At 36.6% G+C, this 16,584-nt stretch overlaps 1 protein-coding gene across 2 annotated transcripts in view; it reads right to left on the bottom strand.

The window, feature by feature from the left end:
- Window positions 1-16,584, bottom strand: part of CUNH11orf54 (chromosome unknown C11orf54 homolog) — a 21,699-nt gene that overhangs the window by 3,952 nt on the left and 1,163 nt on the right. For both annotated transcript variants that reach the window (XM_045894623.3, XM_045894622.3), the window contains exons 2-7: window positions 13,200-13,380; window positions 10,558-10,656; window positions 7,634-7,707; window positions 7,347-7,448; window positions 6,227-6,403; window positions 4,706-4,855 (exon numbers count right to left, since the gene is read on the bottom strand). In XM_045894623.3, the coding sequence (XP_045750579.1) occupies window positions 4,706-4,855; window positions 6,227-6,403; window positions 7,347-7,448; window positions 7,634-7,707; window positions 10,558-10,656; window positions 13,200-13,254 (657 nt within the window). In that variant the 5' untranslated portion in view covers window positions 13,255-13,380. The remainder of the gene's footprint in view (window positions 1-4,705; window positions 4,856-6,226; window positions 6,404-7,346; window positions 7,449-7,633; window positions 7,708-10,557; window positions 10,657-13,199; window positions 13,381-16,584) is intronic.

Here is a 16,584-nt window from a genome sequence, read left to right as displayed (position 1 = left end):
AACCCAATTAAAAAACAGACAAAGGAACTGAATTAGACATTTCTCCAAAGAAGACATACAAATGGCCAAGAGGTATATGAAAAAGTGCTCATATCCACTCATCATCAGGAAAATGCAAATTAAAACCATGAGATATCACACCTCACTCCTGTGAGGATAGCTATTATCAAAAAAACAAAAACAAGAAATAACAAGTGTTGGCGAGGATGTGGAGAAAAGGGGACACTTGTATGCTATTAGTAGGTATGTCAACTGGTACAATCATTATGGAAAATGGTATGAAGTTCCTCAAAAAATAGAACCATATGATCCAGTAATCCCACTTCTCCCACTTCTGGGTATATCTATCAGTGGATGAATGGATAAAGAAATTGTGTGTGTGTGTGTGTGTGATTTAATTATATATATGTGTGTGCATGTATATAAAATTGTGATATATACATATGAGGAATGTTTTTCAGTCTTAAAAAGGAAGGAAATCCCACAATTTGTGACAACATGGATGAACTTGGAGAACAGGGTGAAATAAGCCACACACAAATATTGCATGATATCACTTATTGGAATCTAAAGAGTCCAACTTAGAGAAAGAGACTAGAATGGTGGTTGCCAGGGGCTGGGGGTGGGAAAAATGAGGTATTGCTCAAACGGTACAAAGACTTTTCAGTTATAAGATGGGTAAGTTTTAGAGATATGATGTACATTATGGTAACTACAGGCATACCTTGGAGATATTGTGGGTTCTGTTCCAGACCACTGCAATAAAGTAAATACGCAATAGAGCAAGTCAAATGAATGTTCTAGTTTCCCAGTGTATATAAAAGTGACGTTTACACTATACTGTAGCCTTTTAAGTATGCAGTAGCATTTTGTCTAAAAAAATGTACATACCTTAATTTAAAAACCCTTTATTGCTAAAAAATGCTAACAATCATCAGAGCTTTCAGCAAGTCATAAACTTCTTGCTGGTGGAGGGTCTTGCCTCAGTGTTGATGGCTGCTGAGTGATCAGGGTGGTGGTTGCTGAAGGCTGGAGTGGCTGTGGCAATGTCTTAAGACAATGAAGTCTGCCACATCAATTGACTCTTCCTTTCACTAATGATTTCTCTGTAGCATGCGATGCTGTTCAGTAGCATTTTACCCACAGGAGAACTTTCAAAACTGGAGCCAAGCCTCTCAAACCCTATAGCTGCTTTAGCAACTAAGTTCATGTAATATTCTAAACCCTTTGTTGTCATTTCAACAATCTTCACGGTATCTTCACCAGGAGTAGATTCCACCTCACGAAACCACTTTCTTGGCTCATCCATAAGAAGCAACTCCTCATCTGGTAAAGTTTTATCATGAGATTGCAGACATTCAGTCACATCTTCAGGTTCCACTTGTAATTCTAGTTCTCTCACTATATCCACCACATCTGAAGTGACCTCCTCCACTCAAGTCTTGAACCACTCAAAGTCATCCATGAGGGTTGGAATCTACTCCTCCCAAACTCCTATTTATGTTGATATTTTGGCCTCTACTCTTGAATCACAAATGTTCTTTTTTTTTTTTTTTAAAGGTTTTATTGATTGGGGCACCTGGGTGGCTCAGTCGTTAAGTGTCTGCTGTCGGCTCAGGTCATGATCTCAGGGTCCTGGGATCGAGCCCCTCATCGGGCTCCTGCTCTGCGGGAAGCCTGCTTGCTTCTCCCTCTCCCACTCCCCCTGCTTGTGTTCCCTCTCTCGCTGTCTCTCTCTCTGTCAAATAAATAAATAAAATCTTAAAAAAAAAGATTTTATTTATTTGGCAGAGCGTGCGCACAAGCAGGGGGGAGTAGCAGGCAAAGGGAAAGGGAGAAGCAGGCCCCCCGCTGAGCATGGAGCCTGACTGGGGGCTCGATCCCAGTACCTGAGATCATGATCTGAGCCAAAGGTAGATGCTTAACCAAGTGAGCCACACAGGTGCCCCTCACAAATGTTCTTAATAACATCTAGAATGGTAAATCCTTTCCAGAATGTTTTCAATCAACTTTGCCCTGAGCTGCCATATATCTACGGCAGCTATAACCTTATGAAATATATTTCCTAAATAATAAGACTTGACAGTTGAAATTACTCCTTGATCCATGGGCTGCAGAATGGATGTTGTGTTAGCGGGCATGAAAACATTAATCTCGTGGTGTGTCTCCATCAGAGTTCTTGGGTGACCAGGTACATTGTCAATGAGCATGAAGGGAGTGCTTTTTTTCTGAGCAGTGGGTTTCAACAGTATGCTAAAAATATTCAGCAAACCATGTTGTAAACAGATGTGCTACCATCTGGCTTTGTTGTTCCATTGATGAACACAGGCAGAGTAGATTTAGCATAATTCTTAGGGGCCTATGATTTTCAGAATGGTAAATAAGCACTGGCTTCAACTTCAAGTCACCAGCTGCATTAGCCCTTAACAGGAGAGTCAGCCTGTCCTTTGGAGCTTTGAAGTCAGGCACTGACTTCTCTCTAGCTATAAAAGTCCTTGATGGTTTTTCTTCCAATAGCAGGCTGTTTTGTCTACGCTGAAAATCGGTTGTTTAGTGTAGCCACCTTCAGTAATGATCTTAGCTAGGCCTCTGGATCACTTGCTGTAGCTTCTACTTCAGCACGCTCTGCTTCTCCTTCTATTTGTATGTTACGGAGACAGCTTCTTTCCTTCAACCTCATGAACCAACCTCTGTTAGCTTCAGGCTTTTCTTCTGCAGCTTCCTCACCTCTTTCAGCCTTTTATAGGATTGCTCTGGATTAGGCTTTGGCTTAAGGGAATGTTGTGGCTGGTTTGATCTTTAATCCAGACCACTAAAACTTTAACCACAGCAGCTATAAGGCTTCTTATCATTTGTGTATTCACTGGACTAACACTTCTAATTTTCCTTCAAGAACTTTTCCTTTGAATTTAAAACTTTACTATTTGGGTAAGAGGTCTAGCTTTTGGCCTTTCTTGGCTTTTGACATGTCTTCCTCACTAAGCTAAATCATTTCTAGCTTTTAATTTAAAGTGAAAGAAGTGCAACTCTTCCTTTCACTTGAACATTTAAAGGCCATTGTAGTGTTATTAACTGGCCTCATTTCAATATTGTTGTGTCTTAGGGAATAGGGAGGCCCAAGGAGAAGGACAGGGACAGAGACAGGAGAATGGCTGGTTGGTAGAACTGTCAAAACATACCAACATTTACTGGTTAAGTTGTCCATCTTATATGGATGTGGTTTGTGGTGCCCCAAAACAATTACAATAGTTACATCAAAGATCACTGATCACAGATCACAATAACAAATATAATAATGAAAAAGTTTGGGATATTGTGAGAATTACCAAAATGTGATACAGAGACAGGAAGTGAGCAAATGCTGTCAGAAAATTGGTGCCAAAAGACTTGCTTGATGCAGTGTTGCCACAAACCTTCAATTTAGGAAAAATGCAGTATCTGTGGAATGCAATAATGTGAAACACAATAAAACAAGGTATGCCCGTAGTTAGTAATGAAGTATTATATACTTGCATATTTAAAATTCCTATAATTATTTGGTATTTACGAATAGATTTACCTATAATTCTGTTTTTAATAATTTGGAAAATTAAGTATTTTCACAATGCTGTGTTTTTCTTTGCAAAATCAGCTGGCTCGCCATTTAAAATTATCAAGATGGGGTGCCAGGGTGGCTCAGTCGGTTAAGCATCTGACTCATGATTTCACCTCAGGTTGTGATCTCAGGGTCGTGGGATTGAGCCCCACATTGGGCTCTGCGCTCAGCATGGAGTCTGCTTGGGGTTCTCTCTCTCCTTCTCCCTCTGCCCCTCCCTCTGCTCGCACACATGCTCTCTCTGTCTCTCACTCTCTCTCTCTAAAATAAATAAAATATTTTTAAAAATACAATAAAAAATAAAATTATCAGGATAAAAAACTTTAAAACCAAACATTTTTTTGGTGATTTTACTGATAAAATGAAAAGGAAATTAACTTTAATGACTTTTATACTATTCATTCGTTCATTCCAAAAAATTATTTTAAAACCTGAATGTCCTAGGTCTTGCTTTATATAATATTCCATTCTTAATGTCTTACAAACTTGTGCAATTAGCCCATAAGATTATAATTCTCATAATGAGTCCTTTCCCCAAAACAACAACCATCTTTTTTTTTTTTTTTTTTGAGAATGAGAGAGAGGGAGAGAGAGGGAGGGATGGTGAGGGGCAGAGGGAGAGGGAGAGAGAGAATCCCAAGCAGGCTCCATGCCCAGCATGGAGCCCAATGCTGGACTCGATCTCACAACCTGAGATCATGACCTGAGCTGATAACAAGAGTTGGATGCTCAACTGACTGAGCCACCAAGTGCCCCACCACAACCGTCTTAATAGCAAAATCTATGTATGGAGTTTGGGATTCTGGCAATAAAAATGATAATCCATGTCTAAGGCTTATACTCACATCTCTCTAGATCTTAAAAACAAACACAATGAAAAGAAAGTTCTAATTTATTAACATGAAAAAAGGACCCTACTTAGATATTATCTCACAGTGTGATTTAAAGCGTTGTTTGTCATTTAAGTTTTAAAGTAATACAATCATAGTAAAAGTATTCAGGTGTCTCTAAGGGTAGAATTCTCAATGTATATTAAAAAATCCTAAGATCTTCAGTATGTGCACATACATACCCACATACACATGCACGCACATACACGAAGGCCCTTACCATTACATGAGTCTTCACTTTTCCCTTCTGAATTATGAAAGTACCTCCCATCCCTACAGGTTTATCTCCGTAATGTTTTTCAAGAGTCTGTCTCATACAAGTCACAAAGTTAAGTTTTCCAGTTCTTCTTTTGGCTTTCACCTCAATGACCTAGAGAGGACATAAATATGCATACCATTGTTCTAAGCTGCAAAATTCTATGTGAATCACTATCAAAGTGAAACACATAATCTAATGCCATCAAGCAAATATTCACTTGTTTGCTTAGAACACCCACATAGAAGTTGAGTGAGATGTCTCAATCCTGTCTTGATCAATGATATATATTTTATATATATAAGTTGTCATTTACTCTAATAAGTCTTATTCGTGCTTTCTTAGAGAGAGTTACAGTGAAGTCCTCCACTGAGCTCTAGAGATTCTTATCTTTATATATTAAGGTGGTTAAAAGTTGAGAATTCCTGGCTTAAAGGGGTTAACCTCTGGTAATTTAGATGGGAAGAGAAAGTGATTACATTTTTTCCTTTCCCTTAAAATTCTGGACTTGTATTACTTCCACTTAATTAGGTCTTTTTTTTTTTTTTTTAAAGTGGGCTCCACACCCAGCATGGAGCCCATCTCAAGGCTTGAACACACAACCCTGAGATCAAGACCTGAGCTGAGATCAAGAATCAGATGCTTAACCAACTAAGCCACCCAGGGACTCCTTAATCAAGTCTTTTTAATTCACTACCTTGTTTCTCAAAGTAGCTAAAGTGGCTACCTCTATTTAAAAATCTGAGAGTTCTCACAACTGCTAACACTGTAATCATCTTTTTGTGTTCTAACAGGAAGTAAATATGAAGTGAAGCATTAATTTTCCTACCCTCCTCCTTGCTATAACATTTTACTACCACCATTTCTGTCTAGGTCAACCAACATCTGATCCATCGGCAATGAACAAATTACTTATAGACTAACAAAAGGTAGGCACTATCTATTTATTTCAACTGAATGGCTCAGGTATTTGACTCACTCTCCACATGAATATTGTTACCTTTTATTCCTCAGAAAAAAAGGTACTCTTACTAAGTATTCTTTTTTTTTTGCTTACTAAGTATTCTAACCTCAGTTTTAAATAAGACTTTCTCCTAGCCTATAGTACCACAGTAATCTTTCATAAGATTACTGGGTTATTTAAAGAAATTTGACTTAGCTAGTTTTGACTTTTCTTAAGAAAACTGTATTTGTGGCAATAAAAGCTCAACTTTTTAGGGCGCCTGGGTGGCTCAGTTGGTTAAGCGACTGCCTTCGGCTCAGGTCATGATCTCAGGGTCCTGGGATCGAGTCCCGCATCAGGCTTCCTGCTCCTTGGGAGCCTGCTTCTCTCTCTGCCTCTCTCTCTCTGTCTCTGTCTCTCATGAATAAATAAATAAAATCTTTAAAAAAAAAAAAATCCTTAAAAAAAAAAAAAAAAGCTCAACTTTTTAGCTGTCTGAGAACTTTTGGAGAATACTGTGTTTTTGTGAACAAAAAAATCACCTTTCCAGGTTGACCCTCACTGGCAAAAAGATTAGCCAGTAATGCACACCCAAAATCATGATGTTTGTCACTGTATTTTTCTAGTAGGCACCCTCCATCTGCAGGGTTAACACGGGCAAAGTAACTTCCATTCACTGGAGGTTTGTGTTCACTTTCTGTTTGTATAACTGGCATAAACTGAAAAGAAAAGTAAATAAGAAAAGTAAATTAGTCAACCCTGGCATCAATATGCAAAGAGAATATTTGAGTAACATAACAAAATATCTTATCCTTAAGATATTTTATTTTCAGGACCTAGTAAGAAAACATGAAGTATGAAATATTTAATTTGAGATTCAAAATGTTAAAGATTTACAAACATCAAAAAATTGAAAAAATATTTTATAAAATGTTTACAATATTTCTTACAGCGTTTCTGTAACATTGTAAATTGTGCTTTAAAATGTCTGACTTTAGATTTTAAACTTTTTTTCTATATTGAACACTAGGTAAATTATATTAATCTTTCTACAAAAGAACTTGTAAGACTATTGACTAACGGTCACATCTGAAGAGGTGAGGGGATGGGCAGTCTAAAGAGGTCCTTCACTCTTCTATTTAAGAGACGTGAAGAAACAGTGATGTTTTTATGTTGTAAATATACTAACATACACAGTAATAGTACGTTTTGTAAATAGTCATCATACCACAGGGGTAGGTCCTTACTATTTAGTCTGAAAGAGGGAATTAATGAACTCATTAATTATTCCATTCATCTTCTGATCAAAAGCTGTTCTCATATCAAAAGGAAAGATCTAGAGTGAAGCTAGGAATTCTCTGATGTGTAATGATTAAAATCTTTCATAATCCATGGTCCTCAGCAGACCACATTAGGACTTCAGACTCATCTAACACTGAGTATATACCCTAAGAAAATCTGAAATTAAAGGTCAGTGCTCCATTATAGAGCATATGCTATAGTCCAAATCTATATCAAACAATATCAAATCTATAAAGAAAGATGACATCGCGTATTTGTAATTCATTCAAAAAGCATAATTCCTGATAGGGCAATAAAAGAAAAAAGATAACCAAATGTCAAATCAATAAAATAAAATAAAATAATTATATGTATGCTGACCTCACAATTGAACCCAAGAGTCTGAAATGGGCCTGCTCCTGCTCCAAGAATAAAAGCTCCAGGAAGCTTGATTTCTTTTGCAATCTTATTTATATCATAAACCTATGCAAGAAGAAAAAATATTATTTAAATGATAACTCATACAAATCTCTTGGTTTACTTTTTTTGACTGAGTCCATTAACACTTCCTTGCCACATTGGTCAATGGATCTTCTAATAATAAAAAGAGGAATCAATCCAATTTCTTATAATCTTCATGTGAATGTGAAGAGTAAAAGTACACTTACTTTTTCTTTTTTTACAAAAGGCAATAAGTAAGGCACACCTCCTACTTCTGCAATTCTAGTTTTCCCACAGATGCCTAAAAAAAAAAAGTCATCTTAAAAATAGGCAAAACATCTAACTTAAGCATAAAATGCCAGAAGGCACTAATTTAATTTATTAAGAGTATATAACTTCTCCATTCTCACAGTTTTACAAGTAGCAGGGGTTGGAAGATGAAAGTAACTATGATCACTATCCTATTCTAACTGTGTTTCTAATATTGTCAGAAATAAGCATGACTTGATATAGTTGGTCGCATAAAGGCAACAGAATGTTGGTAATAGAGCAAGGCCAGAATTGAAGCCAAAGTTTGGATGGCATGAGATTTCCAGAATTAGTCTGTAATAACCTGTTCCTTTAAAAATCTGTGCTTTTGGTGGGGGGAGTCGGCTAAAATTGTATTTTAATATAGAATATTTTGCTGTTTGAGTTATTAACTCTTTGAGAAATCCATACTGAGAAACCAAAGTTGTTTATTCCCAAGGTTGTTTATAGAAATGCAAGTAATTAGAGATAACTTAAGATGCTGGGAACTTTCTACTTACATTTTTAATTAACATCATAGGTACAGCTAGACACAATTTGGGAAAGGTACATTTTTTTTTTTTGAAATGTAGAGTGGAAATTAATTACCTTTTGTTTGAGAAAAAGTAGTCTTGTCAGTTTCATACTAACATTATTACAAAGTAAAGTAGATAAAATTGCTCTATTTCTTCAGTTATGCAGAAGGTAGATGTACAAAATTTTTATAGATCCCATTTATAATTAGGGATTTTAGAAATGTCTTCTACGGGATCAGCAGAAATTACTCATGGATAAGAATCTTTCTCATAAGTTAGTAATGTTGAAGTTGTCTTTTTGGTTTTGGGTTTTTTTTTTTTTTTTTTAATTTTAAGTAGGCTCCACCCCCAACATGGGGCTTGAACTCAGGACCCTGAGATGTTCTACCAAATGAGCTGGCCAGGCACCACCGGTAATGTTGAAGTTGAAAGAAACCATTGGGGGATGATTTTAAATAGTCTAGGAAAAAGACAAGTAATGAGCTAAAAATGGTTGGCTGTAGAGATGGAGAAGAGGAAATTAAGAAAAAGAACAAGGGAGAATAAGCAACTATGGTGAAGGAATGAGCTAAATTTTAGACATGCTGACCTCAAGTTGTCCTTAGCATATATAGGCGGAGATGTCCTGTGGACAGCTGGAATTACTGATCCATAGCTAAGAAAAAGAGAGCCTGAGGTGAGATGTGCAGATTTCAAGTTCTTGTATCCAAGTAGTAATTTAAAACCACAGGAGTGGATGGAAAAATGCGGAGAGATTGTATAGAAGAAGAGGCTAAGGAAAGAATTCTAGAAAATTCTGTCAGGATTGAAGAGCCTGCCAGAAAGAGAAATGAGCTAGGAAAAATAAGGAAGAAAGAACGTGGAATTAGGAAAGATACCAAGGAAGAAGAGGCAAAAGAACCAAGGAGAGAGGAGAGAAAATGTCAGGCATCAATGGCTGGGTACTATGAAATATGTGAGAGATCAGAAAATACTAGTAAGCGTACCAAAGTCACTGGTGACTTCAGTAAGACCAGTTCATGTAGAAAGTACCCTAACTACATTTATGAAAGATCATTCATATATAAGCATACATATCTAGCCTCCTTAGTGTTGCAATTTAAAGGCTTACAAATTATTGACTAGAAAATTCTTTGGATGACAGAATTAAGATTAACCATTTTTTCTTTTCCTTGTATTCTTCTGTGTTTTCTGATTTTTAAATTTTATTTTAACTAATTACTTATTTAGTGGGGGGAATAGATTACTTTTATAATTGGAAGAACCATGGCTATAAAAAAGTATAATGCTAAATGATTTCAAGGTACAACGAGAAATTGCCATCTGGTACACAAAACTTCTAGAATTTACAGGTATACTTAAAATCAAAGACTTTAAACTGGAAAGACCAAAAGGAACATGAAAGCCAAATCTCTCCATTTTAATATATTTGAGGCCCAAATACATTAGTTGGCTTACCTAGGGTAATGAAATCTGTACGTGGCAGAGAAAGAAGCAGAGTCCAGGACTTCCATGTAAAACTACTTTTTAACAAAGATGTCAGTTACATAATGAAAGAGGAAATGAGTGTGAGTGTTTATCTCAAACTGCTCATCACAGTAGGGTATAATGGGAGAAGGTCAGACTTTAGAAATAGATAGACTTGGATTTGAATCCTGCTTATGATTACTACTGAGCTTGCTTAGCCTCTCTGAGCTTCGGTTTTCTCATCTATAGACTGGGGCTAGTACTTACCTTGCAGTATTACTGTAAAAATGAAAACATCAAATATAGGTGTTTATCATGCAAATTATATTTACTCGATCAGTATTAATTTCCCTTCTTACTTTAAACATTGGCTGGATGATCACTTGGCAAATAAGTATTTCAGATGATTCAAATACAAGGCTTTTAAGATCACTTCTGGTCTTGAATAAATAAATTAGAACATAAAAATTTATGTTTCTATAACAGTCACTTCAGTGAGCTAAATTTTGACATGCTGACCTCAAGTTGTCCTTAGCATATATAGGCGGAGATGTCCTGTGGACAGCTGGAATTTGTTAGTTAAAAACAAAATTCTCATGTGATATCAAGGATTCTAGGCTACTGAATATCTATTATGTAACCTGTGAAAATAACAAAAGTGCATAAAACAGTATTTTCCCACAAGAGTATAAAATGAAATTTGCTCAATATAAGAAAACAGCACAGAAATTCAGCATGATTTAGTCTACAATTTGGGACAATATCCTTTATTTGTAGATAATTTAAGATGGCCCTTCATAATAATTCTCATTTCAGAAAAAGATTAGGACTGAAAAAAGTGAATTGCAAAAATTGTTTACCTTTCACAGGAAAGGTGAATGGCTCCTTAGTCAAATCAGGGCAATCAACCACAGAGACCTGGACATCAGCAAAGTTATCCTTTAGCCCCTTCTGCAGAACTGACAAAGACAAGGAAAAAAAGTTCTTTAACATTAGGTAAAAATTTGCCACCATATATCAAATCTTCCCTCAACATTTTGGGTATCATGCTTCCAATCTAAACTTGTATTATTAAAAGTTGGGGGGAGGAGTGCGCCTGGCTGGCTCAGTAGGTAGAGCAAGTGACTCTTGATCTTGGTTCAAGCCCCAGGTTGGATGTAGAGCTTACTTAAAAAATAAGGGGGGGGGGGGCGGTGAAATGGTCTTCCTAATGAATATAATTAGACATTAGACACAATCACATGTGTAATATCAAATACCCCCGTAAAAATCACTATAAATCTGTAGAGATTTAAACCATTAAAGATAAACACTGCACTAAGGTGAGGACTACCTACCTTTTGGGGAGAGAATTCTAAAGACCTATTGAAATGTATATATTTAAACGGTTAGAAAGTAAGCAATTACATGCAACAATTTCATTGACACTTGAAGAGAAAATGTTGAGCAAAAGGAGTAAGACACAAAAGAGTATATATATAACTTCACTTATATATACTTCAGAATCAAGTAATTAAGGTGACAGAAGTCAGAACAGTGTTACCTCTTGGGGTAGAGATATTGACTGGAAAAGCAAATAAAGGGGTCTTCTGGGATGCTGGAAATATTTTATATCTCAATCTGGATGGTAGTGACATAATAAATCTAGGAGCAATGTACTTTTTTTTCTTTTTTGTTAGAGATGGGGAGAGGGAGAGAGAGAATCTTAAGCAGTCTCCACACCCAGTGCAGAGCCCAACATAGGATTTGATCTCATGACTCTGAGATCATGACCCTGAGATCATGACCTGAGCCGAAATTAAGAGTTGGATGCTTAACCAACTGAGCCACCCAGGTACCCCAGGAGGAATGTACTTCTAAGGGTGATAAGTTTCCATAAAATTTTTTCTGGGAGTAGTCAGACATTAGTTTAGGTTTTATAGAATCAGATTCTCCAAAACATAAAGTCGTCTTAAATCTAGCCATGTAGACATTCCACACCAGATCTTTTAGCTATATGAAAACAGAAATCAAGTTGCCTGGAAAATTCCCCTCCCTAAACTAACAACTGCAGACTTATAAATAGAAAAAGATTTCAGCATGTAGAAATATAGTAAAATCTATTTTTTATCAATTACAGAGACCGAATTCTTGCTCTAGGGTTTTCTGTAAAACTGAAAATAAATTTTAAGCCAAAAAACTCAGATTCCATTTCTATTTTGTACTAAATATAATCTGTACATATAGAAAGAACATAAAACACAAACACACAAGAGAAGATAGATGTAGAAAGGCCCTCAAAGAAATGATTCCTAGCTGTTCTATCGTATCAGGGAAGACAGAAAGACTGACAGAAAAGAAATACAGGCAAAGAATACTAGTGATACAGATTGTTTACTAGCTGCCACCTAAATTTAGGAAAAAATAGGAAGGTTAGAAGAAGAAAGCCACAACCAAGCAAAACCCAAGTACACTTCGTGATTTCAACCTTATCAGGAAGACAGACAAACTATCAGGATGGGTGCACTTGGAAAAGGCTGGTTTTATAGGTACTATCAGAACCTAAAGGTTGTCAAATAAATGTTAGCTTTCTGACAGGCTATACAGTTTTGGGTTAGTACTATTCCTGGCTTCATTTCATATTCCTATTTTTATTTTCGTTTTCTTATCTATCACTCCTCCTAATTAATCCTGTGAAGCTGCCTTAAATTCTTGTTCGAACAAGGGGAAATGCATAAAAATACATGCAGACAGAGAAATCTAAGCAAGTTCATCGGCAGTCTATCATGTCAGGAGAAGGGGAAAGAGTAGTAATGTTAGGGACATGATTAACATACCACAGTAGGTTATATATTTAAGAATATTGTAACTGGTAAAAAGTTAAAATTATGTGACTTTGTGGGCATCACACATACTTAAGTCTTGGATTGCTATATTCGTTTTTACTCTGTAAAGTTGGTATCTTAACAAGAATCTTCAAATGGTGAGTTTAGTTTTTTTAGGGGGGCATAATTTTGGACTCTCTCAATAAAAATAATACGAAGGCTCCTGTGTGTCTCTGACAGTTGGGCATCTGACTCTTGGTTTTGGCTCAGGTCAGGATCTCCTGGGTCCCAGGATGGAGCCTGAGGCTCAGCGCCACTTAGGGCAGAGTTGGCTTGGGATTCTTTCCCTCTTCCTCTCCTTTTCCATCTGCCCCTCCACCTGCTCGTGCACGCGTGCTCTCTCTGAAAAAAATAAATAAATCTTTAAAAAAAAGTACAAAGAGATATCAAAAAGGAAAATGAGGGAGAGGGAGAAGCAGACTCCCTGCTGAGCAGGAAGCCCAATGCGGGGATCCATCTTGGGATCGTGACCTGAGCCAAAGGCAGACACTTAACTGACTGAGCCACTCAGGCACCCCAGGAAAATAAGTTCTGCAATGGAAATACTATTGCATAAATCATATCTTAGAATATTTTTATTTTTAAATTTTTTTCCCTTAGAATAATTAAAAAAACCTCAAAGTTATTATTGTATTTACCTCCAACAAGCTCCTCAAGACTTGGCACATGAAAAGAATACTCAGCACAAGCCATTTCTTTCTTCTTTAGGTATCAGGATATACACACAAAACTATGGTAGGCTAATGACCAGAAGAGTTTGCCTATGTAGGCTAATGATCACAAGAGTTCACTGTGTACCATGCATGAACAGCTGTTGCTCTGGAAAGGAACACAAGAGTTCAGTTATATAAAAAGGGCAAAAGGGCATTTATGTTTCTTCCCTCACAGAAAGGCAACCACAGTTTCCAGTATTTAACATTCCAAGTGAGAAATGCCCAAGTAACCTTTCTTTAATACTGATATTTTAAAGTCAACACTTAAAATAGATAAAAGGAAATGCCAAACTAAGAAGGCACATGATTCATTTTTTTAGTCATATATGTGGATCGAACATGCAGTTTTCTAATGGTTGGTCTAAGGAACATAGGTCCTGAAGCAAAAGGTAGTTTTTAAGGTTTATAAGTAACTATTTAAATGTTGTAGATAACAGTATAAGATGCTCAAGTAATTCATAGATAATTTGTGTTTTCTATTCTATATTTGACATTTAGGCTAAAACTTAAACAAGTTTCTTAGGTTATCACTTTTATAAAAGAAAATTTAAATTACTAAGAGAAATGCAAACTTCTACAAATGAGTAGCTATTGAAATTCAAATTATTACTTTTACTTACAAATAAATACTTTCTTGGTAAGCAGCTTTAATGTTCAATTATTCTGATAACCTAACCAATTATAGTTTGATGTTTTAAAAATATATGCTAAGCATATTTTACAATAAGTAGGCATATATACACAGAGATTAGTATCTTAACCTTAAGTGTTCAGGTGATAAGGTACGCAAGCAGAGCAAAGTAAATAAAATGAAGGAAAAAAAAAAAAGCAAAAATAATGTGAGGTGGGCAGGGAATCCCACTCTCAGCCAGTTGCAACAAAGAATGCAAGCAAAACTCTTTTAAGAGTGTTTCTAAGAGCACTATTCAGATTCTCATTAAAATTGTTAATGGAACACCTCATTAATTATTAATCTCAATAGTTTCTGATACAAGCTTACTTGGTAAGTGAAAGGTGGTCTTTCAATATCACTTGGAAAATCCCCCCACCCCCACTTTTTAAAAAAAATTTTCCAAAGATTCACAGGTTTCTTAGAAACCAGGTTTCTGGTTTTTTGTTTTGTTTTACGATCTTATTTATTTATTTGTCAGAGAGAGAGAGAGAGAGCACACAAGCAGGGGGAACGGCAGGCAGAGGGAGAAGCAGGCTCCCGCTAAGCAAGGAGCCTGATGCGGGGACTCCATCCCAGGACCCTGGGATCATGACCTGAGCTGGAGGCAGATGCTTAACCAACTGAGCCACCAGGCATTCCTGGGTTTCTGGTTTTGATGATAATTTCAAACAACATATCCTCCACAAACATGCTAATCTCATACATTTAGGACTTAACATTTACATAAGTACTTCATCAAATACCAAATTTTATTATTCTTTAATTACATAATATGCATAATCAGTCTCCCAAATAAAATATCAACTGTTGATAATGGGCCCCAAGTCCTATATAATCATATTTCAATGATCTCAAGCATATCTTTCAGTTGAACAATCTATAATTGTTCAGGAATGAAACATTTTAACTTTTTTTTTGATTTCAGATGGACAGAGAATACGTATAAATATTCCTGTATACTCTTCACCTAGATTTTCTAAATGTTAACATCTTATATTTTCTTTATCAGAAAATACTAATTAAGAACATGTCAAAATCTGCTCAATACTGTATTTATTTATAATGAGAAAAATAAAGCATTCTAGATATTTCTGTTTATAGTAGGAGTAATAAAGACAAGTTTAAATTCAAATACAATCCTAATTTTACACCCTTTGCTATCTTTAAAAGGTCAGATTTTTTTTGTTTGCTTGTTTTCTTTCCCCACCAAAATAAAAACAAAGTCCAACCCCGGGAGGCTACAGTTGAATAACTGGTTTGGAAATGTAGAACTTCGGGCAAGCCAACAGCCCAGAAGGCAGTGTGGTAACGTGTGTATAAATGTGTTTATGTGGGAGGGAGGAGGGGAGGTTGAAGCTGGATTGATGAGAGAAGGGGGTTAGAAAGGTTCTAATATAAACTCAAGTGTGGCTCTAGGAGGACAGCTTTAGGCCTAAGGAGGCACATGATATTTACCCTCCAGATTCCATTGCTGGGAGTCAGTGGCCCAGAAGGAGGGTCTAAAGAAGGGAAGAGTATAAAGGGGAGGCAGCTGGATGAGTAGAGCCGCAGAGACAATGCCTGACAGGGTAGGCCAACTGTAGCAACCAAGCTGATAACCATTTATTGGCAGCCTGCTCTATAACAGGTACCATGTTAGGCACTTCACATTCTCTCAGAGCCTCTCACACCAAATAGATAGTATAATTCTCATTTTACAGAAGAGGAATAGGCCAGAGAGAATATATTATTTACTCGAGATCGCTCAGGTATTAAAGTGGCAGAAATAATTCAAAACCAAATGTAGCCCTCTGTAAAGCCAGAACTCCTCACATTATACCATACGGGTTAACTTGTGACCGAATGACACATTTCAGCTCCTAGAAGGAAGAATTTGTACAGAGCCATCTTATAGCACTCAGAGTTATCATCTGTTTGCTTTGTTCCTTTCACCTAGGCTGTGATCTCTTTGAAGATAGGACTGTGGTTCTGTCGTCCAAGTGCCTTCCTAGTGGGCACCAGTTCAGCCTTAATTATTTATTGAATATTTACAGTGTATCAGACTCATAAGGCTCTGGGATAGGGCTGGCCTCAGGGGTGTGCAATTAGTATAATGACACAGGGCCATGTGCTCAGAATGGCATTTGGTTTAATGCTCTGTTGTCACCACCCTGAAATTCTTAACTTTATATTTGAACTTTTAAGACCAATAGGACAATGGAGCATGTGCAGGACCAGAGGCCAGAGGGGCAAAGTGCATGTCCACCACTATTCCTTGCTACCTCATTCACATAAAGCATTTGTGAAACCCCATGAGCACAGAAATCTGGTGGACCCACCATCTGTGGAATTCTGCGAAACTCAAAGTCCCCTGATTCTGTAGTGTTGGTAGAATGTGCATACATCAAGAAGTTAAAAAAAAAAAAGAAAATACAGGTGAGTTGGTTTTGTGCAGTCTCCATTGTTCTAGTAAGAACAAAACACATGTTTGTATGAGCTAAGAAATATGAACTGTGAATTTCATCCATTCTGCATAGGAGTTAACCATCCTTACATTTGTATTTAAAACTGGCATTGCATGCTATAAGAAGTAAAACTCATGCTAATAATTTATATTTAAAATTTTTTCTTTACTTTGGTATCAAATAGCAAATTTCT

The sequence above is a fragment of the Mirounga angustirostris genome, unplaced genomic scaffold, assembly GCF_029215605.1.
Source record: "Mirounga angustirostris isolate CCGP_5_RB_7025 unplaced genomic scaffold, mMirAng1.0.hap1 SCAF_13, whole genome shotgun sequence".
NCBI lineage: Eukaryota > Metazoa > Chordata > Mammalia > Carnivora > Phocidae > Mirounga > Mirounga angustirostris.
This window is presented reverse-complemented; position numbering and strand designations above follow the sequence as displayed.